Source organism: Hetaerina americana, unplaced genomic scaffold (genome assembly GCF_022747635.1).
Source record: "Hetaerina americana unplaced genomic scaffold, ioHetAmer1.1.p SCAF_66, whole genome shotgun sequence".
NCBI lineage: Eukaryota > Metazoa > Arthropoda > Insecta > Odonata > Calopterygidae > Hetaerina > Hetaerina americana.
This window is the reverse complement of record NW_027287272.1, coordinates 1,795,001-1,822,575: the sequence shown is the minus strand read 5'-3', so window position 1 is coordinate 1,822,575 and position 27,575 is coordinate 1,795,001. Positions and strand designations below refer to the sequence as shown.

At 41.7% G+C, this 27,575-nt stretch overlaps 1 protein-coding gene across 3 annotated transcripts in view; it reads right to left on the bottom strand.

The window, feature by feature from the left end:
* Positions 1-27,575, bottom strand: part of LOC139696052 (uncharacterized) — a 996,437-nt gene that overhangs the window by 349,661 nt on the left and 619,201 nt on the right. For 2 of the 3 annotated variants that reach the window (XM_071594665.1, XM_071594666.1), the window contains exon 6: positions 25,372-25,500. In XM_071594665.1, the coding sequence (XP_071450766.1) occupies positions 25,372-25,500 (129 nt within the window). Of the gene's footprint in view, positions 1-21,443; positions 21,630-25,371; positions 25,501-27,575 lie in introns of all 3 variants that reach the window. The other variant, XM_071594664.1, reaches the window with a different exon arrangement.

Sequence of the window (27,575 nt, the reverse complement as noted above, 5' to 3'; positions counted from 1 at the left end):
GCAGCGGGATGTTGAAGACTGTAATTGAGGGGAGAATGTTAGGCAAACGAGGAAAGGGAAGGAACAGGATAGGGATGTTGGACGGGATGAAGGGAGGAAGAAAGGTCTCAGAGCTGAAGAGGGACCTGATATAGAGTAGGATGTTGTGTTTTACCAGGGGTGGCAAATTATTTAATTAGTAATTATGTCCATCCAAAAACCTACCTTAACCGGTAGATTACCTAATAATAAATAATAATATATACATATGTATATACGTATAACTATGTATATATATATATTTCTATGTGTATATATATATATATATAATACACCGAAAATTTATCAAGTTTTTAGAGTCACCAAAAAACAATATAATTTTAATCGGAAATATTAATCTTTATAGTTTAAATTTAATCCCAGTCCGTTCTTCAATTTGGGAATAGATTTTGCTGTCACGCGTTTCATTCCCAAAACATTCGAAAATATTTCATGGCCTGAGTCAATCGACATCCCAACATCATCTGCGACTTCTCTGATTAATGTGATTGGGCGATCATTTAATAACCATTCCTTTCAATTTATCCACGTTTTCATTGACTGTTGATGTGCCCCGGGGTGGTCCGGGGCGCATCAACAGTCAATGTTCGTCATCGGTTCGTCATCTTCACGGCCTTCTTGGAAACAAACGCTTACATGTACCCTTCGTAAACTCTTGTTTTACTCATAGAAGACTCACCATTTTGGCCTCTCTTATCATTTCACACAATTTGTTTCACTCTATTTCATTTTTTTGGCCCAATTTAATACAAATTCTCTAAATAAGGAGGAGGGGAGAAAGGAGGGAGTGCGAGAGGAAAGGGTTATCCAGGGCAAAGCCAGAGAGAGAAAAGGGCCGAAGGGTGTATTTTCATTTGCTCTGGCAGAACACAATGAATAGCTGTATCGAAGACGAAGATCGACCCCGATAGATAAGGGCGTCCATTTTCATTCTCCTTCCCCGGGGATGGGGTTTCACACCTAGATTCGTACTCAAGTCTCTCGGTTGGAACTGGACCCGTGTACGAATTGTTTATCCTATTCCTTGCGATATGTGCGAGGGATTTCGAGGGAGATTGAACATGATTTATGTTCAAATCCATTCCACTCTTGAATACAAAGAGATCAGGAAGGATGATATGAAGGGGATATCCACACAGAAGGAGGAAAAATTATTGCGAAATGATTTGCAAAACGGCTCACGAGGTCCGAGGAATCTGGGAATTTTATTTTTTAATCTCTCGATTGTTAATTCGTTGCAGCGCATTAAAATCGCGCGACGTGTTGAGGAAAGATTCAAACCCGAAACGAAATGCCATAAAATGGTTGAAAATTAAGATTCGAGTGCCGAACAGGGATATGGACGCTTTCGTGTTTTTTTTATTTGCACAATACGAAACGGCAGCAAAAGCATAAAGAAACATAAGGCTTCTTGAAGAAAATCTCCATAGGGCGTATGTCACCTTCTGATTTTCCTTGTATGGTGTTCCACAACTCCTTTTCCATAAAATACCTTGGATTCGCAAGGTTTTTTTACGAATAGAAATGTAACACTTCTATTTTAAAATTCAAACAAACGAAATTATTTGAATTCACACAATATTTGACGACACGCAATTCTCAAATTAAGAAAACATTACCATTGCAGGATTAGTTAATTCATTTTTTATATCTCGAGACGCGGCGTTGAGTATTCACGTAAAACAATTAAGAATTCCCACAAGGTTGCATTCACTCAGTCGTTTCGAAATGACTTCCTCAGGACAATAGACGTAAGAAGCTTTCCAAAGACGGTCCAAGTTTCCGTGCAAATCGCTTCACACGATGACTCGCATACGAAATTGCATCTAAGTCGCATGAGAAGTAATTTATGAGGCAGACTCCAATCCACACAACGAATGCAATGCATTCAACCAATCGTATATCGCGGCAATGCAATGATTGTCGTCAAATGAAGACCAGACCAATGATGAACTGCACCGGGGGGCGCATCTGCTTCCCCATTCCCAGCTGGTGCTGATAAAAGGTGCTTGGATATTCGTGAAATGGATAGGGCGTGTTGGAGATGAAGGATGTTTCAAGTGGCGATGGAGGGGTGAGTGTGTTCAAAGATTGTTTGTCATGGATGCGAGAATTTAGGGCGTTTGTTGGTGGAAAAATGGGGGTTTTTGTCGTATGACCATAGGTTTTCTAAGAGTAAGGGGTTTTGTGTGGGTCTGTGTGTATTAGGGATTTGAAATAGGAGAGGGTAGTGTTTTGGAGGTATGTTCTAATGTCCGGTAGTTTAAGGTCATTTCGAAGGGAGTCTTTGCGGATAAACCAGGGGGCTTTCAGGGTTTATCGAATTGTTTTATTTTGGAATATTCGGATTTTGCTTACACTTCATGGGTCAGAGATGTTGGGCGAGGAGTAAACATGATGAGAATGGGAAACAAAGCCACTCAGGTGTCATCTATGGCGTTTGAAACGAAGGCGGAATGGATATGTTGCGATCCCCTTCGCTGGGAGTAATATAGATTACAAGACGGTAGAGAGATAATAATAAGTTACAAGATGTATTAAAAAATAAGCTCTTATAACACTACTCGGGTGGTTTTTCTGAGAGAGTCACGGCACGTGAAAAGGGCGCCAAGAGATAAGTCACGAAGTCAGCTATGATGATTTCTGGAATGAAATACGGTCCGGACACTTTTGACCGCTTTGCGTTGGCTTCGAAAGAGTGCCAATGCTTTTTTTTTGGATATTTACCCTCACCTTTGCACTTTGACCCGATAAGTTGAGGAGAAATCGTATTCAACCAAAACTGGGAAAAAAATTAATTGGGCGAAGCCTATCGGTAACTAAAACCATGGGCGGAAATGAAACCTGGACCGTAGTTGCGATTCTAAAGAAAAAAAAACAACGTAATCATTTTTTAAGTTTGTCGCTACGGAAGAATAAACTACAAGATGGACGAGGAATGGAAAATAACCAGCATGGACAAATAGAAGAAATGTAGCGTAAAGGTTCGGATTTCCTTTGATTTAATACACGAGGACTGTTCAAAAAGTATCGCGAATTTTAAATTTTCGCCAACCATCGAATCACCGTTAGAGGAATTGCGGAGGACCTAAACATATCGATTGGCTCGTGCCATTCGATATTTACCGATGAATTGGGCGTGACTCGGGTCGCCTCGTAATTCGTAACTCGATTCTTGCTCAATTTGACCAAAAACAGCAACGCATATTGAGAGTAATATCCCTCGATATGCGCAAAAAGATAGCAAGGAAAATTCAACATTTTCATAATATATGACACTCGACAAGACCGGTATACTAATATTCTGATTTTACATCACTATACCAAATTAGTAGATGGATAGATATTTAGATAGATAGAGGTCTTTATTTTGGTGAAATTGAGACCAAATGGTCCCTTCTTCCTTTTAACCCAATTAGTATACCCCAATTTAAAACGCAAACAGAGAAACTTCTCAAGTAAAATGGACCACTGGATGATTTCTTCGACTTCAACGTGATTGAATTATATTACGATTACGCACAATAATATTTTGAGTGTAAGCAGGATAAATAGATTTCCAAATGTGCCCAAGGTTACCTCCGATTCCTAATTCATTCGCTGATGATGATGGGTACGCAGTAAGCACACGAACTTTGGAACAATACGCTGTCATGATCATCAATTGAAACACTCTTTCCGCAATGGCGAAATACGAGGTGGGTTCAGATAATAACGGGTATTTTTAAATTTCACGGGTTTCGAGGGTCCGATTGTCAATTTTTAAAAAATAATACGGTATACATGTCCCTAAAGTACGATTAAATTTTAAATTGTATAAATTGTTCATAATTTGTCTGTGGCAGCCGCCGCTCTAAGGTTAGACGTCTTTTTATGAGCGGGAGGCGATTTTCGTTTGTTAAAAGAAATGGATCAAAAAATTTGTATCAAATTTTGCGTAAATAATTAAACAAAGAGTGTGAAATGTTAACTAAGGCCAAAACGATGAGTCTGCTCTGAGTAAAACAAGAGTTTATGAAGGGTACATTTCGTTTCCAAGATCGCCGTGAAGATTTGGAAGATAACCTAAGTCCAAGCCCATTAACAACCGAAGAAAAAGTGGATAAAGTGAAAGGAATGTTTATCAAATGATCGCCCAATCACATTAATCAGAGAAGTCGCAGATGATGTTGGGATGTCGATTGACTCAGGCCATGAAATATTTTCGAATGTTCTGGGAATGAAACGCGTGACAGCAAAATCTATTCCCAAATTGTTGAATTTTGAATGAAAGCATCGGCGAATGGAAGTTGCTCAATGGAGTCAACGACGATGCAGAATTACTGAAACGTTTTACAACAGGGGAATAAACATTCGGTTTACGGATATGAAGTCGAAACTAAGGCTTGACACAAATTTTTTCATCCATTTTATATGAAAATAACGAAAATCGCCGAGCTCACAAAAACACGTCTAATCTTAGAGCTGCTGCCACAGACAAAGTATAAACAATTAATACACAACTGAAAATGTTATCATACTTAAGGGTCATGTATGCCAACATAATTACACAAATTTGACAATGGGATTCTCCTAACCCACGCAATTTAAAAATTCCCGTTATTATCTGAACAAACCTCGTAAATAAGTAATCCTTTGGGTGGATGTGTCAGGAACAATTGGCTCCGATGGCAAATGTCTCAAGACGCGGGCAAACTTTGCGATACGGACCTGGACGCTGAATTTCTCGACGGGACGAATAAGAACGGTCGTTCTTTCCTCGGCTCATCCGGCGGAAACAAATGAAAACAACCGCCCGTGGGCTCTTTGGCAAACAGACCACGAAGGAATCAGAAGCAATAAAGATAGAGAAGGAGCGAGCTCATACCTCCCTCATAATTCACCGACAAAACGGCCATAAAGAATCAGTCACCGGAAACTGCTCGCGCTTCCAACTCGCACACACACAAACCATCCTACCAATCCAGGCGCAATCCCTTGTCCTTTACAATTCTCAACAAAAGCTCCGAAAGATTCTTTTGATGCAGGAACAATAAAGAAATGGCATCATTTTATCATGCATCAACATCGGACCCTGAAACACTACGCGGGGACGCGTGGCAGGGAGGGTTAGCAGCAAAACGATCGGTTCTGCAGTGTAAAAGAGACCATAAATACAGTAATCAACCCGAAGGTCGGTTTGGTAGGTGAAGGTAGAATTCACCCAGTACTAAGCCCTATACGGTGTGTGAATTTCACACATGATGATGCAGAGTACGGGTGCCAGATACTTTCCCTGTGCCGGTTATGGTTTCCCAGGAAGATCTGGTACCCGAAAAATCACATAACCTGAGTGGAGCTGAGGTACTCAGAAGACAGAGATACGATACATGTATATAAACCGCGACCCACAAAAAAAAATATATATATATATGAATATATTTATTTATTTATATATTTATTACCCCCTGTTACATGTATATGCAATTGTAATAAAGCCCGGAGTGCACTTCTGACACTGATGCACGGCGTCTTCACCTTTTTCCCACCCCTCCGGTTCGGGCGTGAACAATGGAATAGCGAGTAGCGTGCGGTCTACTCGCTGTGAGGCGAAAGGGTCGCGGGCGTCCATTCCTATCTTCCCCTCGGCGGGATGGAATGCGGGGGTGAGTGTGGGAGGAACAAAAGGGGGATATCGAGAGAGGGGGGGGAATTGGGTGCCAGGATGACAATGGACAATGACACTGTACAACCCCGTGTACAACCACGCCGGAGCTGTTGGGAAGCGTATCTTTAAGAAGCCATCACGTTAAGCGTCCCTTTTTGGCGCATGGCCCCACCTTCCAGCGACGGGGGAAAGGGGCTGAGTGCCCCCTCATACGGAGACAGCTGACCGGGAATCCTTTCTCCGGCTTCGAGGGGAGGGAGAGGGACGGCCGAGGACTATCAATAGAGGGTGTCAGTGCAAGGTACTAATCAAAGATCACACTCCGGGACAGGAGCCCTCCATTCGTGATATCTTCAGCCATTCTCCCAACTGTAATACCAATTCTAAATACAAAAAATTAATTATTAATATATACAAACTTAATTCATCTTCATATAACTTTTTCGTTCTTCCCTTGGATGGAAAAGAACGCCTGTCTTTATATTTTTCCGATGAATATTCCACCGTTTCAGTACATATCTGCACCAAACGCGATCGTTATAGGGTATACTGAACGTATTACATGTATAACCATTAGGCAATCAACCGGTTAAGGTAGGTTATGGACAGACACAACTACCAAATAAATATGTTGTGACTCCTAAAAAAACACATTCCAGGAACCTACTCTATATCAGGTCCCTCTTCATCTCTGAGTACTTCCTTCCTCCCTTCATCCTGCTTCAATGACCACGTTTCCGCGCCGTACATAGCTACGCTCCATATCAAAGTTTTACTAGTCTTTTCTTAATATCCTTACTCAACGTCCCTGTCATAAACTCCCTCCTCCTTGTAAAGGCCTCTTTGCCGAGCGCAATTCTTCTCCTTACGTCCCTACTACTTTGACCGTGTTGGTCCAAAACACCTCCGAGATACGTTAACTGTTCTACCTGCTCTAGTTTTTGCCCTCCTATTTAAATGTTAAGCTTAGCCTTTTCCCTATCTACAAAATTGCATAGCCATAGTTTTCTTTACATTGATTCTTCCTCCATATTTTTCAAACTATGGTAGATTTTCAAAATTTCCAATTCACTCAGAAATCGGACACATGAGAAATTTACATATGGCTGAAGATAAATTTTATTGTTCTTTACTATTCAAAAAGAAAGATTTACTCAGCGAAACCGGATGAGTTCTTAACCAAATCCATGGGGTGATGTTAATCAAACACCAACAGTATTCTCATTAACTTTTTTGACATAATATATATTATATTTTTTAAAAGTTCATGGGATTGCGCTAAAATCCGGACAAACTTCAATTTGAACTTCCCGCCGTATCGTAGTTCCATAGTGGGTCGTGATTGGCGTTCATCATATCTATAGGCATTTAGTAAACGGTCAAAAACCTCAAAATGTCTGATATATTACTAACAAGTGCGGAGCGCAATCGAAGAGTCGATATTATCGAAAGGGTTCGCGCTGGGCATTATACTATATTTCGAAATAGTTCGATTCTTCGAGTACCCCAGATAAACTGTATTGTACTATATTGCGGCCAAATTTCTTTTTTAGTATGTCTACGGCTTTCGAAGAAGTCTGCTGGTGAAGGTTTCGCTAACCCGGTGAGGATATCTCATACGAGGAAACGCGTGCTGGTCCGGATTCGAGCGCCGCACCCTGTAAGCGTATTCAATTAAATATTATAACAATTAAAAAGCTTTATTTGCTTGTCTTCTATCTTTCACGACGTTTCGGAATGATTCATCTGACTTCTAATACAATGCATAGAAAAAAAGATTAATTACATAGATTTATATTGACGAAGCTGCTTACAAATCTCAAAAATGACCGCTAGAAGAGACTGATGCATAAAACGCATTTAAACTGTTACTGTAATTGCTTTGGTTAGAGTATTGCATGATTTGAAACACGCCAATCCATCTGACCTACTGATAAGCATCGAAAGCGGAAGAGGAGGTAATTCATGTCTTATTCCGTTTGATAAGAGGGTCAATGTCGTGAATAATTTCCACCAGTTAGATCGCAAGTTCGAATAGCACTATGATGACGATTACGTATTGAGGCAAGGCCCCTCGCAACTTCGTTTTTCTTTAACAATTAAAGTTCAAAACTGGTATTAACCTTTTAAAAAATGGGTAACCTCTTCGATATGATTTTTTGAATAACTTGTATTACGACATTCAGGGTTTTCACAAAATCCCCCCCCCCCCCGGTCCTTATGTCCTTTTTTTAGTTTCCCAATTTGGAAAAATGTCTCGGCGGACTACACAAGTGGAACGTTGGCAAAACGCAGATGCCTATGCTGAGGACCGTCCGAAATTTTAGCTTTTGAAGGGCTTCAAAACGTTGGGAGGAACGCTGCGGTAAGTGGAACGTGCTAAAAGGAGACTTTGTTGAAAAATAAAAAAAATATCAACAGCAAAAAAAGTTTTCTTGTTTTTTCCAATATAACTCATTGAAAGATCAACGCATTATTGTGATGCTTTCATTGAATTCAGGCGATTTTTTCCTTAAAAAACTAGTCGAAAATGTGTAAAAAAATGAAATATTAAAATATTTTACGCCAGAACCCACTATAAAATCAATTTAAATTTGTAGCAATGGTTCACACCATACGTACAACGCATCGGTCATCGCCGCACTCCGTCCATAATCACGCACCGTTAATATTTCATTCACTTTTTTAATGCAACTTCTCACGTCGTCCACATAACTTACAAAACAATATTTTTTAAAAGGTACAATAGTATAATAATCACTGATCAATGAATTTTATCACCGCGTGGCTGTGGTATTCACTTATTCATAATACTCCTAAAACTGGATGGAAAGGGCTCAAAAACAAACCTTCTTACACTGTGGTCGTTCTTTTCATTTAAAGTTAGGCTTTTCTATCCCTTGCGAAGGCAAATTTGTATAGCACAACACCCTCACAATCATAAAAAAATAATTTAAAAAAAACCACAGGTCGGGTACTTTTCGGACATTGTTTATACATCACTGAAGGTAAATCACTGAATCGCCTGGATGCATGTATATATTTTTTCTAATGTCGGTATTTATCTCCTCGGATTGGTGACCTCAGATACGTTCACCACGTTCAGGACAGGCCCGGGGGAAAGTGGAGGTGTGGAAAAGGGCAAGCCAAGATATCTACCCATTCAATCGATCCATTTGGACGGAAGACTTTTCTTTCCGATTCGGGTGGAGAAATTCCGGGCACTTGGATGCAAAAAGGTCGGCGGAAGGCCATTTGGAGAAATGGACAAGGCGCGGAGGAGGGGGGGATATGGGGGGAGAAGAGGGGGGAATAGTAATTAGAGCGTGTAGGATAGTCGCCCGGGTGAATGACCGCGAAATGGACCCGATAAAGGGGAAGACAGGGTCCAAAGGGCGCCGGTATTCTTGAATCCCTTTCTCACGCGGTCATCCAATCAATTTGACCTCCCAGAACCCGACTGCAAACAGTCTTGGACACACACCTAACGCTGTGAAATAGAATCAGCCAATCGGAAGACACCACCGGACAAAACTCCCGGCGATACGCAACTTTTGAAATTGCAATGCATGATGGTTCTTTTCATATTTAAAATATTTGTTTTCGTAACGTCATCACCCAAATACAAACACCGTTTATCGATTGTTTCCCCTGCCACATCATATTTCGCCATCAAGTGGCAATCACGAACTTAAAATGCATTCGATCGAATATTTTGACGAAATTTTTCGTTTTGCTTAAAGTTCTATGCCACCTACGTCAAGCTCGCAATCGTTTTCTTTATCTTTAACCTGCAGTATACGGCAATCATATTGCGAAAGGTATTAATGCCACGCTTATCCCACACCATTGATTTTGGTAAGCAATGCAGTAAGTAACTACGAGTGATCGGACGTCCGCTGCGTGTTACATAAACAATTATGGCTTTTCCAGGCTCGCTACCACGACATTTTACTAACCATCGATTAACAGTAGACCTATCAACGTCATCGCCACCATAAACAGCCTTTAAAAGATGATGGATCTCTGTAGTAGGAGTCACTTTTTCATCGGTTAAAAATTCGATAACAGCACCGTATTGCCCAAACCCCAAACTTGCGCAAGCATGTTGAGGGGGGCTGTTACTTCCACATGTCACCAGTAGTGCCTCTGAAGGTCATTTTGTTTTCCGTCTACTAGCAATATTGCCTTAGCTTGGCAGCCTATCCTCATATTTTCACCGCAGGCTTTTTCACAACAAAAAAATCTCATCAAATCTGTGATCCAACTATGGAAGCCCTTATCGCTGATATTTCGTACAATTTTCTCGTCAATTTTTCGTTGAATTTCCTGTTTGCGGCTTCCAAGACGTAAATTTCAGTAAAAACTCGTCCAAACTGTTTCTCATCATCTTCCGAATTCCCGAAAAATTCGCCGATTTTGCGGGATTAACACCCACGCAAGTGAGGGTGCGTCGTGATATGTCAGGTGGGAAAAAGTGAGCAATTTTTATGGCGAATTTTAACATTAAAACAAGCCAGAAGAGTTTTATTAAATGTGGTGATAAAAAATGCAGTGTTTTGGGAATAATAAAAAAATGACTTCCCTCATACGTTTACTTCTTAAAGTATTTTGATACTAAAATTATTTGAATAAAATATTCAACTATAGTTTTTCCGGCAAAATTTTGAAAATTTGACCAGCTTAATTTTTCTAACGCATATTTGGGATTCGTTTTGTAGCGGTGGAAGTGAAAATCAATCAATTTTACCCTCAAAGGACTTCTGATGCGGGGATGGGTGTTCGATAGGAGCCAAGGTCAACACTCCCACACATTCAGGCCGCGACATGTGCGTCATTTGTCCATCGACAGCAGCATTCACCATTACGTAAAACAAATGTGGCCAGATGCGGATTTCATGAAAGAGAATCCCTCCACGGCTAGCGACTGTCCCTTTAATAAAGAAACAAATAAACGGATCCCCATTGAGTAATGACTGAGGACTAACATCTTAGAATTGCCAAACAGTTACATATACATTTTTTCATCTGTGTCAAACGACATTCAAGAGTGGCGCGGAATCTTTCAGATCGGATGCTTTTTCAATCCACTCTTCGGTTACCTAGTGCGAACGTTTCCATCGCTACCAAAAAACAACAACAACTGACATGAACTATTATAATTATTATTATTTTGCAATTAAGATGGCAACAATGGCATCAACACAAATGTCGTGTTGTCGCCACATCGTCCGCTGGAAAAATGACACCTTCGACTAACCTGCTCTATGTACACTTGATCTCTGTGATTTTTTGGGAGAGGAAGGGAAAAAGGGAAGAATATTCGTTGAAAAACAATCAGGTATTCATTTAGTACCTTTGTAGGAATGCTGTAAGAAGACTTGATTCATAATAAGGGATTTATTCGCCCAATAAATTAAGTTACTTTTCATGCGGAATAGCGTTGGACGGCTTGAGGCGGGACGACCCCTCCCCGCAGGGATTTTTATTTTATATACCCTGCAAGCTGTGGTCCCCTATGAGTTGGTTTTTCGCGTGGTTCGGAAATTAATCAAACTTCATGAGGATTCCATAATACACTTGCAGGATATATTCTATTAACGGGGCGTAACTAAGGACAGATAACATTTCTCTTAGACCTTTTTCAGGAACATCTACCCGGTACTCTTCTAACAAACCCCATTCTTTTGCTCTGAGAGACCTTATGGTTTTGCTCATTCTCCTTCAACTGGGGAAGCTACGAAAGAACTATCACACCAAGTACAGCACGAAAGAGAATAATAAAGAGAGAGGGAGAGAGAGGGAGGGCATGGCTTTTAAATTAATTCACACTCGGGATGGGAAGAACGGATGGCCTTCGGGAATAACTAATTAACAGGTACATATGCAGCGATGGCGCAAAAGGGATTCGCTTCCTGTCTTCGGGACGATTTAAAACTTCGGATTCCTCACACCTGCCGCGTGACGTCATGACCAATCAGGTCGCCTCCTGCTGGGCGATGCAAGGCGCGAGCCCAAAGGAGGAAGGATAGGGGGAGGGGAGGGGGGGAAGATGTGAAATAAAAAGAAAACAAACGAGAAGCGTCGAGCGAAACCCGCGCGATTAATGTGATCAGAGCGAGGGCGCTTGGGGTCATGTCTTCAACGGACGAATTATTCGCATTTAAATGCCAACCCATTATAATTCGACAACTGTTCGCATTCGCATGACACTCTTGAAATAACGTGAAGCCACGTCAATTAGCTGCATGTCACGTCTGCACCGTTTTATAGCACTTATGCTAAAGATGTCGACTAAAAACAGGAGCAGTAGTTTTTTAATGTGAGGCGACCCACAGCTAAGGTCTATTTTCACCATTAAGGATGGATAGGGCAAGGATGAAGGCTGGAGAGAAACACGACGTCGGCATTAGTCTACATTTTTCACGAAAGGTACCAAGGGGTCAAACAGTTTAACGTCCCATCCGACGGACGTTGTACTCATTCAAAGTGCTATCCTCAAATCACAAGTAGGGATTGGGATACCGCTGAAAAATATATGTCGCCTCCAGGATATAAACCCGGGCCCTAAAGTTGGGAAACCAGTGCGTTAGCCATCGCACCTTTCCGTCTCGGATAATCAGTACCAAATTAAAAAAAGAGAAAATGTGGTTAATAATATGCAAAAGGTCTAACTAAGAATGAAATTAAACTTCTAAATAAAACTATTACCGATCAAATGAAAAGTCTCAATTTTCTGTGTCAACTTAAGCTTTGAACTTATTTCAAAAAGAGTGCATCGGTATCCAGTTGCATCGAGACCCTGGAAGATGGCGTATGAAATGCAATTTCCGATTTTTTAATCGAATTTCCTTCTTAACCTCATGTGTTTCCCGCAGATATTTTACGACTGGTCGAAGAAAGACATCGTCAAGAAGTAACATTACTGGAGCACGCTGTACTCTTAGAGGTGGCTCTCCGCAAAGGTTTCCTATGCACGTACTTCGAAGGAAAAAGGGGCGTGAATTGCAGTGTTGGAGACGTGCAAAATAGGAAGGTGCCAAGCTGCTTGAGTTGCATTGTGAGAATAAGTGGCAGAGGAAAAAAGCACACGTGTATTAAATCAATATTGTCATTACTGTGGTAGAGAGTGAAAATGCCACGCGAGGTATGTCCAATAAAAACGCGAACTGGTGCAATCTGGCGGCCATGACGCGGCCTGTAGCCCCGCCCTCTAAGGGCGATAGTTGCCTGAGACCCAACGAGCCATCTGTGCTTGGCGGATCGTCGAGCTGTGCGTATGGTGCCAGCCATGTTAGTTTCTGTCTTCCTTGTTTTTTTACTATTTCCGAAAATGGAAATTGACGAAACGTGCTACCTCCCAGTTCTCAAGCGTTTGAGAACGGGGAGACGGCGTCCGTCGTGTGCCACCAAATTTGACTCAAGGCGATGGATGGATGGATCCTTCACCATGACAATGCACCTGCACATTCAGCATTGACTGTTCGCCAGTTTCTGGCAATAAATTCAATCCCCTTGATCCTTGATCATCCCCCTCATTCGCCAGATCTCGCCCCCCCTGCAACTTTTTACTATTCCCCCAAAATGCAAAAATGTGATGAGGGGACATTGGGACAATTGGGAAGATGTGGAAGACACAATAAAGCAAGAAACGATGAGAAAACTAAAAAGCCTAAACTGCGGCCAAGAGGACTTCCAAGTGTGCTTTAAACCAGATGGAAGCATAAAGCATACGAATGGAGAGTACATTGAAGGGGGCTTAATCGTTGTACATAGACTAAAGTTTGTAAAATGAAGTTTTTATGGCCTCAGTTCGCGTATTTATTGGAGAGACCTGGTATATAGGAGTAGTGGTTTGTTGGGCGTGCCCCACAAATGAGGCCTAACCAGCGACCTGATAACATTTCTCTTTGACCTTTTCATCACGTTTACCAAGCACTCTTCTGATAAATCCTAATTTATTGTTGGCTTGTCCACATATTCCCCCCCTAGTATGTGTTTCACCCGGGAGAGATCGTGAGTGAGGGTAACGCCATTGAGTATTCAATTGAGCCAGCACATTCCATTTCGGTGTTCCCAATGCAGTAGACGTTCGGGTGGGAATTACTCTTTGACCAAAAATTTATCACTACGCACTTTTTAAAATTTAATTCAATTGACAAGTGTCACGCTAGCGTTGTATAGCGTTTAGGGCATCTAGTAAAGCTGCTGCGTCCTCAGGTTCACGGATATCACGGTAAAAACCACGGTAAAAATGGCATCATTCCTAGCCAAACGTTCTGGGCGGATATGCAATCGTGAGGTTGACTTGAAATATGTGTCTCTCTACGTAGAGGAGATAACTAAAAGCGACAGAAGGTTCAACTTTCTCTCTCAAGTACGAGGGTAATGAATACATTCTTGTACACCACAAACAACAACAAAAAGCAAGATCGGGCAAAAAGTAAATTTAAGTACAATTCTTTAGTTTCAAAAATATAAATTTATTTTTCGACTTAGCACCAATTAAGGCTAGCACATTTCTCCCAACGTGAAACAAGTTTTTTTCATTCCGTCACTGAAAAACTCTTCCAACTTTTCTCGAATCCACTTGACTTGACAGCTGCCTTCACCTCATCATCCGAGGTGTAATGATTACCCTCGAGGTTTCTCCTGAGTTGAGGAAAAAAATAGAAATCACAAGGCGCAAGATCGGGGGAACAAGGAGGGTGTGGCATCGGTTCGAATTTCAGGTTTCGCAGAGCCTCTCCAGTTGCGGGGTGTGGGGTGTGTGGACGAGCGTTGTCATGTTGCAAGATTATTGGCGCCAGGCTGCTGCCTTTAACACGACAAACTCGACGTCGGAGGTGTTTCAGAGTCTGTTTATACTGAAATGAATTTCCCATTGCCTCTCGTTCCGCAAAATCGGTCACATCAACTCTGTGAGCATCACAAAACACAGTAAAAAGTTTTCTACGGATGATTGTCTTTTGAAATTTTTCTCGCTCGCAACCACGTAATTCTACTACCCATCGATTTGCGGTACACCTATCAACAGTATTGCCACCTAAACAGCCTTTAGACAACGATGAATCTTAGTAGGAATCACTTGTTCAGGAGTTTAAAATTCGATAACAGCACGCTGTTTAACTCGAGTTGGCATAGCACAAAAACACGTCTCCATACTTCCGCTTCTCGAAATACACTGGATGAATGAAAGAAACTCAAACCTGCGCATGCATGCTGAGGGGGAATGTTACTTCCACATGCCACAAGGAGTGCTCCTAAAAGTCATTGTGCTTGTAGTTTACAAGCATGTGTGCTTTAGTTTTCAGCCTGTCCCCGTAGTTGTGCAAGCAATGAAATTGAGACTTTTTAGCTTGAAAGCATTTTGCACGTGTGTCAATATAGTATGTGTAACTCCGCACTGTTGAATACAACCACCTACAAACCACAGCACAACAGTCAGTGGTCCGACGCATACAGAGGCGTATATAAATCCTGCCTCTGTCGGAGGCGATGCATGAAAACTAGCGGGGCTTGATTTCAAAGTGACACAAGCAAAGGAATGACTCGATTTCCGGTAAGAACACACCATGCAAGACGGGAAATTAATAACGAGCGACCGCCTTCAACTGTTATTGTTACACGAGTGACGTAGCGGGAAATGATTTTCTTGACCGAAGTAAAAAAAAACACTTGGAAACGTATATGGAGAGTGGAGCGAGTTTTGTTAACGGCGGACACGGGGTGGCAGAATTCATTACGGGGTAGGAATCCTTCGGCGCGTCGCTGATTCGATGTAATGGATGGAAGGGGGAGGGAGGGGGGGGGAAGAGGAAGTTAAAGAAAACGCCCAACACGCCAATTTTCGGGGTCTACACATTCCATTTCCGGGTTCCCAGTTCAGCAGGTGCTCGGGAGGGAATTGCCAATTTTTTCCGAAAATTCATTACCACGCACTTTTTTTAAATTTAACTCCAATCGCAAAGTGTCGCACCATCGTTTTGTAACATTCAGATCATCTGACAAAGCTGCTGTGTCCTCAGGATCACGGATATACGATCACGATACATTTCTAAATACGATGCAATTTGCGGAGCTAGATCCTCGATCGAAAGAAAGTGCACTCCGGAAACTGATTAACTACTCATCATAAGGCCAAAGCTGACAAATCAAGTCTCATTATCATAGTATTACGTGCCATCGTCCTAACAATGCATCGACATGAAAGGTCAGCAGGCCAAAACTCTTAAATTCATATTTGAGCATTGATGTTCTTATAAAGATAAATAAACATCCATGCACATCAACATACACATTAAGTATTTCTGGCATTTACCGAAAAATCATTAATAACAATAAAACCAAGTAATAAGAAACGACTAGTAAGTACAGCACTGTTGACTGTTCCTTATTAGGACCGCAGTCAATATGGTACATTATATGCACGGGAATAATATGCTTTAAAAATACGATAATCTCCCATCAAATGAATACCCAAATTATGGAAATGTAGTCATAAAAAATGATGGGGCCAAGTGAAATGGCCACAGTCACCAAACGGAATAGCCGTATCGTAAATACTTTCGGTACAGTTGAGTGGTTTGGTAGGCCACTTCAAATAACTGGCAAAAATAATAATCATGAAACATACATTCACATTTCCATATTATCTCCAACTCATTCATTAATACATGGAGGAGAAACGCGAGCCCGCTACAGGCCAAAGTCTAAAAAAAAAAAAAACCAGAATCTCACGATTTGTTGCCCTCATTTCGTTTACTTAATGAATTCGGTTCCAGAACGAACAACCAAACTCATCTTTAATGCAATTATCAAGCAGTCTCCGCGGAACGCCTGCTTCGTGTTCCGCATAATCACTACGGCACACCACAGTCAGTTTTCTCGTTAGAAAATTCATGGAGTCACCAATTTCAAACCAATTAAAAGCAAGGACACAAAGGCGAGCCGAAGACTGGAGTTTTCGCCCACTAATATCCTGGCGAGGAAGGCAATTCAATGATTAACGCTGGACGACAGAAGTTGGCGAAAACCTACGGCACGGATTCATCAAGTCACCACTCAAGATCGCGGATTGGGAGGATGGGCCCCACCCCTCCCCCCCCTCGCCTCATGGATGATGACTGCGGCGGATCACGTCAGTTCTAATAAAGAGGCGCTGCTTGCTGCTCACTTACTTCCCTCTTGGCTCTCCGTCCTCGTCATCCCCCCCTTGGGAGCACCCCTCCCACCAAAGAAAAAAGAAACCCCCTCTCACCTACCTTCGCACAAGAGGGGTCCAAAGGGGAGGGGGCGGTTGAGGGCGGCCCGTAAAATGTCCACTTCTCGCGGTGACTAAGCAGATCCAAGATAGAAACGGCGCTGATGGCTCTTGGTCGGCACCGAGTCCAACGATCTCCCTGGCCGCACTTCGCCGTCACTCGGAGTTGAGAGAAGGGGGGGAGGGTGGACGGGTGATGCGATTCGCGCGTGCAAGCGTCAACCCCGAGGGTCGGGGAAGGGTAACGGAGAACTGGAAGAGGCACCCACTCGGCCGAAAGACTCCCGACGCCGGCGGCGGGAAAGACAAAAGTAAAGCGCGGGCGTCGACGCAATTGAAATGGGTATGGGATAATCGACCCCCCTCCTACGCCCCTTCCCCCCATTTCCCCTCCTCCCCCTCGCCCTCCCGCCGCAAGCATACATATTGTTCGACGGTTTGCTATCCTAAGACCTCTTCGATTGTTAGTTCGAACGGCGACAATGTAGACAAACGCATCGCTCTGTTCGAAAACACGCAACGGTTTCCTTCGTCGGCTCAAGTTCTAATTAATAACTCTCACCTATGGAGCACGAATTATTTTATTAGTTATTTAGTTTGTTTAGTAACCTTCGAGCAACCGCTAGGGTGTGCGGCAGGGGGTGAGATTACACACAAGACTATCCTCGACCCAAAACACGTTTCACTCCTTGCGCGGTCGGACAAACGTAATTTTATTATGATACCCTATTGGTCGAGGGAGAAATGACATCCTAAAACTATCTTCTCCGCATTTAATCTCTCTAATTTCATTTGACATGACTCTCCTACCGTAGAGACTTCGCTCATAAAACCGCTGAGTTTCGCTCAAGAGCTCTCAGCACTTCCATTGATCGCATTATCCAATGGTTACCAAGTTGATCTCATTCCTTAACTCCCACATGAAATATTAAATTTACAATCCTTGTACTTTATCACTGCCACGACCACCCCAAAGTAAAAGGTGTAAAGTATTTTTTGTGAGGCCTCTGTCCGATTGATTAGCCGAGAAGGTTCCCGATAAGAGAGATATAGGGTCTGATTTTTACAACCGCGCTGAATATTACATGGGTCAGACGGGAAGGAAATTGAGAATGAGAAAAAGCGGACAAGCTCAATGCTCTATGTAGACTTTTCACGTTCGGACAACGTTATTCCGATCCCCAATCGTTCTTGGAAAATATTGCATTTATTCATTTGTATATACCCTGCAAGCCACCGCTAGGGTGTGTGGCAGGGGGTGAAAACACACAAGAATAATTTTACCCGAACATGACCCCACCGCGGATAATGTTATTATGATCCCTAGTCGTTCGTGGAATAAATTACATCTTAAATTAATCTGTTTTACACTTAATCTCTCTCATTTAATTAGCAAGATCTCTGTTACCGTAGGGCGATGGTGTAATAATACATTTTCAACGCCACTGCTAAAGAGACATCCTTCTATTAACTTCGATGGGAGGAAGTTACTTGCCCGTGCCGGTGGCTACTGAGACCGAGCAATCAAATAATCAATTTCAACAGTGATTCCGGCTATTCCCTCAGCAATGCATGGAAATCTGTTCTAATGGAGGCAAGAAAAGGAAGGAACAGACCACAACGGCCCGGCGACCAATCAGGAGGCTCCTCCTCTTCGGAGCAATCACAAGTCACCTGACCCGAGAGCTCAAGTACGACCAAATGTAGATTAGCCCTCATCCACCCTGAGGATGATGCACGAGTCGACGATCGAAACGTCGGCCAATATGGAAACCCTGATCCGGTGGAAGATCCGAGAAAGCTTCATCTAACTTTGATTAATTTTCCTCAAGTACTGACACCCGTTCGCTTCAAAGACCTCACCGTTTTTCCGAGACGCGCAAAAAAAACTGAGCAGCGGAATACGATCAGAAGTGAAATGAATGATATTTTCGAATGAAATGATTCGTTTAGTTTCAAAAAGTTCTTGTACAAAGCTTCCGAAGCTTTGCACACGAAGCATTTTCATTCCATTCCCGCTAGACATCAATTTTTCAAAAGTACATACGTTCTATTTTTGAATGGCGAAAAATTTTGGAATGCGAATATTTGGATGCAATTGTCACAGGCAACCTTGGTTACCGAACGATGCTCGAAAATTCAACAACGACCGACAAATTAAACTGATGACAAGAAAAAGAGTATGCATAAATAATTTTAGTACATTCTCAAGTACTCGTGTAAAATACCTGTGAATTACAAGCATCGATTGAAACATTTATGGCAAACAGGAGAATACCCAAACAGAAGTTAAACATAATTTATTACGGATATAATTAATCACTTGCTAAGATCGCCAAAAGAGCGTATACGCATACCATGCAATAAACTGTCTTGTAAACAGAAACCATGCAATAGGTTTTTACAGGAAGTACTGCACAGAAGGGTAACTTCTGCCGGGATCACACAGATTGGTAAGATAGGTAACGAGAAACCACTAATCATCAGGTAACGCACTTCGGAATAAGACACATTACGGTAAGGAACGACATTGGCTCATTCAACACATAAAACAATATTTTGGGGAAATTTCTACATGAAAGACGACATCGAGAAAGAACAGAGAGAGAGAGAGAGAGGAGAAATGGTATCGAGACGGAGGACATCCTAAGAGAGGTTGATGGAAGGTAACTGATAAAACAACCACTGACTACAAGATAGACACGTACGAGTCATGTGTTCACACGCATTCGAGGTACTATTTTCTTTCAACGGACGGGATGGAAAGAACGGTGGAAAGGACTGTGACTAAACAAGCGTTACACAGGCACCGTCCAGAAATGACGTCACGCAAATTCAGTGATAAGTGTTGGATAGTCGCGATCACCGTGACTCTGAAGTGAAGCGGAGGGTATTTACAGGAGAATGTGGTCGACCTTTAGTGACACCAGGCCCCTACCATGGTAGTCCCTTTCCCTGTGCCGCTAGAACCCTTCCAGGAAGTATTAAATGCAAAATGCAAAAAAAAAACAGTAGAAGGCGTGACACAGGTTGAAACTTGACCATTTGCTCAATACCGAAACGTTTAAAAACACAAAGATAACCTAACCATAATCAAACTTTAAAAAATGACTGGATAACACCCTTTTCCGCTCCTAAAAAGAGTACCGACAACGAACGCGTTACTTGGCAACCTACACACAACAATCAGCTCGGTATAGCGTGTGGATATTCCAATTATACAACATTTTTTCCTTCATATTCAGTTGCGTGAGTTTATTTTCATATTTTTTTTTCCATCGGTTACTTCATTTACAGGCATGGCAACCCACTTCAATACAAAAATCTTGCGAGTTACGCCTGTCACGACAAGTCAAGGGTTTGAAAACGAGTTACCATTGAGAGGGAGGGTATCTCAGGGGGACAAGCGTGACAGAGCCAAAACTGGCATTTTTTAATAAAATTTAAAATTCCCATGGCGGGAGGGGAACAGCGCGGTATTTTTTTAAGAGGAGAAACGTCCGAATTTGGAGTGAGGGTGACCAGTTCGAGAATGTAAAACAAACTAATGGACAATCTAGCCAAATTTAAACCATCACTCCCTAGTTATACGACGAAATAATTACAAATCTGTATCTCAGATGGACTAGCGTGACGGAATTTATTTATTTTTAGTTATTTATGTACTCTGCAAGCATTCGATAGGATGTGTGGCAGGGGGTGAATACACACCAGACTAATTTTTACCCGAACATGGACCCTACCGCGGTCGGGCAATGTTATTATGATCCCATTAATCATTCGTGGAAAAAATGACATCTTAAGTGTATCTGTTCTTAACACTTAACCTATCTAATTCTATTGGCATGATCTATCCTAACGTAGCACGATGGGTTAATATAATACATTTTCAACACCACTACTGAAGAGACCCTCTTACAATTTATTTGACAAGAGCTCCAATCTGTGCAATTTAACCTTCTCTCCATTGAGTGAGCCTAGCTGCTCTCATATTTTGGATACGCTACTGAGTTTATCATAACGATAAGGTTTTACAAATCTAGAGATCCTCTACGCTGCACGCGATCCAATTCGGTAATCAATCCAACTTCATAAGGATCCCATAATATAATATCAGCATACTCCATTAATGAGGCCTAACCAACGACAGTTAACATCAAATTAAAGCGATATGGTATTACGCAGCGTTACATCGCACATCCTACAAGCCTCACTTAAGATATATAATGTAACATCACTCGCACGTCAAATGTAACGCTAAATTATAAAGATATTTAATGAAGACGTGATTTAAGTGGTAAAAGCGTGATGGTATCGCATGGCAATGTGACGTGACATGATATTCAACATGATATGAGGTCGAATACGAACAAGGGGGGGAGACTGCGTGACGTCATTCATGGACACTGAGCGAGTTTTTCTAACTAAGGTCAGACTAGGACAGTATGATGCTGGGTTGTTCACATGGGCCACATGTATTTTATGTCTCTCTACCTGTGGAGGTCCTCCTGTGACCTGTGTTCACCCTCTTCGCTGAAGGGGTCGCAGATGACGTCAGGTGGTGGTGACTGGTGCGCTGGTTCCTTCTGAGGTTAACGGCCGAGGTCGAGGAGGATGAGGACACCGTGGTCAAAGCATTGTTGCTTGCCGCCTTGTCCCTGGATCGTTCCCTTTGGGGGTCTGCGTGCGGACGCCAAAAGAAGACGGGTTGGGAATGCGAGTCAGCCATTTAATTATTGCCGATTTCAGGAATAACAAGCAAAAATAGAAACTATATTAATGTCTCGAGAGGGGTGTGGAGCGTGAAGGGGGGGGTTACATGGAGGGGGACGAGACAAACGTCACATTTAAACAATTAAAAAAATTAAGAAAAAATATACAGCTGCTACAATAGGGACTGGGATTACGACAGTTTCAAATGCGCCCGCCATTCCTCATCTTTCGCGTTTCCGGATTTCGCCGCGAGGGGAATTAACGCGGGCGTGAAAGAGAGTCGGAAAAAAAGGAGACGCCAGCGCATCCTGGCGGAAGCTGCACGCACTGATGGCGGAGTTACGAGTTGCGACTACAGCGCCTCTCGGGAGAAACTGACACGACTCGCCGATCGTCGAATGACAATACAAAAATTGGCGGGAGAGAAAATGCTAAGAAAACTCGAGGAAAAATTAGCATTATGATTAAGAAGACATTATTCAAATCGTTAACATTTTCAAAGTAACCCCATTCACTTCGACAATACAACTGAACACCTACTTCATTCATGTAAGATACTTGAGTTATATACGCATGTATCGCAGATTGGAAAAAATGCGTCAAATATTTCAGTAATATTCCTCAACACACCTATTTTCTTCTTCGTTACAACTCTATATTGTTCCAATCTCTAAAAGCGTCGGCAATGACTCCAAATTAAAACGTCCCTGAGTATCAAATTCAAAATGTCGCATTGGCTATTTATTATTTTTCTTAAATTATTGCTAGAAGGAAGAGGAAGTCGCATTGTATCGCCATTTTGATGTCTTCCAACAATACCCCCCCCCCCCGCCGCACGAAAATAGCCGCGTACGATTGGATGTATACGAGGTACGTCCAATTAAAACGCGAACTGGTGCATTCTGGAGGCCATGACGCGCACTATAGCCCCGCCCACTACCAGGACTAGTTGCCCTAGACGCCCAATGAGATCTTTCTGTTTGGCGGATAGTCGAGCTGTGCGCATGGTGCCAGTTATTTCAGCTCGTGTTGTCCTTGTTTGTTACTATTTGTCGAAAATGGAAATTGATAAAATTACGGAGCAACGAGTCAACATAAAGAATTTTGGTGAAGTGCAGAAAAAGTTATCAAGAAATTACTGAAATGTGGAACGCTTTTAATGGTGATAATTCTCTGAAGAAAACATCCGTTTTCAAGTGGATTAAATCAAACCAAAAAATCAAGAAATAGCCGATTGAAAATCAAAGTCATGCTCCTGGTTTTCTTTGAAGTCGAAGGTGTTGTTCATCATGAATTTCTTCCTGAAGAAAAATTTCTACTGTAAGGTAGAACTCAGAACTCAGTAAATAGCTGAGTTCTACCTTACATTTCTCAAGCGTTTGAGAGTTCGCGTGCGATCGAATTCGACTCAAGGCGATGGATGGATCCTTCACCATGGCAATGAACCATGGATATTCAGCATTGATTTCTCGGCAATCTCTGGCAAAAAATTCAACCAACTTGATCGTCCTCCTCATTCGCCAGATCTCGCGCCCCCTGTGACTTTCTCCTATTCCCCCAAAATGTGATGAGGGGAAATATCACATTGGGAAGACGTGGAAGACACAATGAAGCAAGAAACGAAAAGAAAACTAAAAAGCCTAAACTGCTGCCAAGAGGATTTCCAAAAGGGTGCTTTAAACAAGATTGTATATAAGTGCATAGCATAGGAATGGAGAGAGTACTTCGAAGGGGAAGAAATCGACGTAGACAAAATAAAGTTTTAAATGGCCTCAGTTCGCGTATTAATCGGACAGACCTCGTATCCTCATTTCAAATGTTTCCGTTGGAGGAGAAAACCCAGACACGGTTGGTTCCCACTGCATCTCTCAGTTCTATTTTAAGAAGGTAATGAGAGGGATGGGAAGAGAAAAAAAAGTGAAAGATGGAAATCTCTCTCAAGTGAGAAAGACGTAAGAATGAGAGAGAGAAAAAAAGAGAGATGTGGAGGGGAGGGGATAATAACATCTTTCTCCTCCGCCGACTCCCTGGACTGGTTCCTGCTTTTTTACGCTACAAACCTCAGACTCCCATCCTCCTCTCGCCAACCAGCCGACGGCAATAATGTCTGCTTATTACAACCAAAATATCCTCCGCTGGAGGCGAAAATACAAAGGCTAAGACAAAAAATGAGGGAATAAGAGAGCGGGGGAGTGTGTTCTGCCCGTGAACGGGTTACTGGAAGGAAGGCGAGAGAAGAAAAGGTAAGCCCTAAACGAACCGGCCTCTTACCATTCCCCTTCCTCAAACGCAACAAACAAAATAACATGACGGCGCACAAGAAACATGCTCAACACGTGCTCGATCCTCGAGTGCGCAGGCGCGAGAACAAATTCTTGCGCAGCGACCGCCAGTTTAAAGTCATCCGCCACCTATCTTAACATACACATTGTATCACTACACGCACACACAAACAAAAGAACTTTCCTGAAGTAGGGTGAAATATGTTGTTAAAGAAATAAAAATGAATACAAATTGCGGCGCTTAAATCCAGACAAATTACAATTTGAATTTCTAAAATAGGCCAAGAAGAGAAAAGGCCAAAAGCTCAAACTACTTACAAACTGAGTTTCCTTTTAGGTGTTATCAAATTTGGTTTTTGTTCTCTTTTGCCATTTAAATATCATACTGCTCTGGTGAGAGCTTCTACATCACCTATTTACATACATACATATATATATATATATATATATATATATATATATATATATATATATATATATATATATATATATATATATATATATATGATGGGCTGACACAATATAACTCAAATAGAATAGAATGGCAACATTTAAAAGGACACACACGGCAAATTGTTCGAGCTTTCGGCCCTCTCAGAGGCCTTCTTCAAGAGAGACTCATATATATATATATATATATATATATATATATATATATATATATATATATATATATATATATATATATATATAAATATATGTCCTTACTTCCTTTTAAATGTTGCCATTCTATTCTATTTGTGTTACATTGTGTCAGCCCATTATATATATAGAGCTTATCTCATTTGGATATGAGGAGTGATGAAAATCGACGTAACGCACTATCAAGCACAATTCTTAAAAAGATATATGAAATTATTATTGTCAATTGTAAACCACGATTTTTTGAGCTAAGGTGTTTTCCTAATGTACTCATGACACGTGCGGTCTAAAACTTACTATGGACAACATATTGTATGGAACATTTTGAATATTTACCATGCTATTTCGGCTGTTTTCCGCAAATTTCAATTAACAACATTCAAAATAAGGCTGTTAGAAACTTATAAATTGACAATCACAGAATCCTGGTATAATTTTGCATATTATATCAGTTTTTCCAAGAACGACACGTTTTCCTGCAACACCAAATCAAAAAACATCCAGGGTTAGTCCTTCACTGCCATATAGAGGCATATCTGGGACATAACACGCCAATTGTGCATGGGGACTATCACGTGTATACCATGTCTTATCATCGCCAAGTGACAGATGGCAATTGAGACTCAATAGCACAGAAAACTTTATCGAGATGCCCGACATGCAATCTCCATAAATCAATCAAAGGAGCACTTGATTCCGCTATATGAGAAGCAACGGCGGCGCGCAAAAGTAAAAGACAAGAGGTCGGGGGTCAGAGAAACAAAGAGAGGAAGATTGGGACTCACGGGAAGGCTGTTTCGGAATCGCCCCGAGGTTCTTTCGAATGGGCCGGGGGATGTTGGAGGCCCCGGAGTTGCTGGAGCCATCGCTGAAGGGACTCGCCGACCGATCCGCCTCCCTCTTCTTCGATGATCCTGGAACGGAAAGAGAAGGGACATGAGGACAAATACTCTTTGCGGACAGGGGTAAAGCATTTGCGTTCGATTGACATCAACTTAAAATCTACTCCCGAACAAAATCCAGAATTTATATTTTCCATGAAAGTGTAACCATGGAAATTTCAATTAATACCTTCATTGGTATTCCAAATATCATTGAACATTAAAAATTGTCCCTACTTAATCGTTTTTTACTCGATTACACTTAATCTATAATTCGGGTTAATGAGAGATTTGTGTAGAGATTGCCATCACCGCTGAAACGTACTCGGCTTAAACGCTCCGAATCGCCATTGGCACCCTAAACGTCAAGCAAATTCTTACACCATAATATATATTTATCAAATGGCACTTTCAGTTATTATTACAAATATTAATTGTCATGAAATTACACTCTAACGTTTAAGGTTTCGGGTGCACCAACGTAAAATGTTTTAGCTACGTCTAATGGAAAAACAACATGATCTCCGAGCACCATGTGAATTAATCTTTCCTTCAATTCCACATACGAGGAGTGCTAAGCAAATAATGGGAATTTTTAAAATTTTGCGGGTTCGGAGAGTCAAATTGACAATTTTTTTTATTATGTTGATATGCAACTTCCTAAATTATGATAAAATTTTCAGCCATTTTCATATTTTTACTTTGTCCGTGGCAGCCACTACGGTTAGACGTGTTTTTTATGAACTCATGTCGATTTTCGCTTGTTTAAAAATGTGGATAAAATGAATTTGTATCAAATTTTGCGAAAAAAATGAAATAGAGTGAAACAAAGGGTGTCAACCGTTAACAAAGGCGGGTCTGCTATGAGTAAAACAACAAAATCTATTCCCAAATTGTTGAAATTTGAATGAAAGCACCGGTGAATGGAAATTGCTCAATGGAGTCAATAAATGAAGTCAACGGCGATGAAGCAGAATTACTGAATTACTGTCATAACAGGTGACGAAACATTCGGTTGACGGATATGACGTCGAAACTGAGGCTTGATCCAAATTCTTTCATCCATTTTATATCAAAAAACGAAAATCGCCGAGCTCATATGAACACGTCTAACCTTGGCGGCGGTACCCCACAGACAAAGTATTAACAATGAATAAAGATGAAAATTCACTCATATTTTAAGGGCATGTTTGCCAATACAATGAAAAATATTTTGACAGTCGGACTCTCCAAACCTGCGACGTGTATAAATTCCCGTCATTTCCTGAACACACCTCGGCATTTCCTTCCTCACTTCATTCCACATCCAATTTGCCAAAGAATATTTCGTGCATTTCAAGAATCACACCGTACGGCTTACCATAAGATTTAATTGAGCGTCTCGATTGTTGCTTGGAACCCAACTACAATAACGACCAAATTATTGTGCGATTTAGAAATTTTAAATTAGAACAGAAAATAATTTGACCTGAAACTTTGATTTTTTTCTCTATTCACATTTTTTTTAACATTTGTGGTAAAATAGAGCAATACAAATATCGTATCCGGCCCCACAATTCGGCTCCGAGGACGGCGGAAGCGCCAGGCGCCTGTACGCGAATGAAAGGCGCACGTGGACCGAGGAGGCGGCGAATCGGTTCTGGGGAGCGTGGTGGCGGAAGAGGAAAGTGGGCGCGCGGGCATTTTCTTGAGGCACACCTCCCTTCAAAAGGCGCACTGTAAATATAGTATAATAAAAGGAGGGAGTGACTGCTTATCTCAGCCGACTCCCCGCAGTCGCGGAGGCGTCCCCCTCCAACCCGACCCCGCCGCATACACTTCCGCCAGGGACCCGGCGTCTCCGCGTGTGTTCCTGATCCTTCCTCCCCCGTCAACCCGCTCATTCAACTCCCCCCTTCCGTTTGCCGATTGAATATACCGCTGAAATTATTGTTCACCAAAAGAAAAAAAGGATGCGACAAGGTGAACACCCACTTAAGTAGACAAAGACGTTTCGTCTGGTCGACGTTGCGAGCAAATGACAGCTCTTTGCTGATTTTCGCAAACATACGACGCTTATAATATAAAAAAAGGTCGGTAAAAATTCTTTCCCTAACATGTGGTTGTGA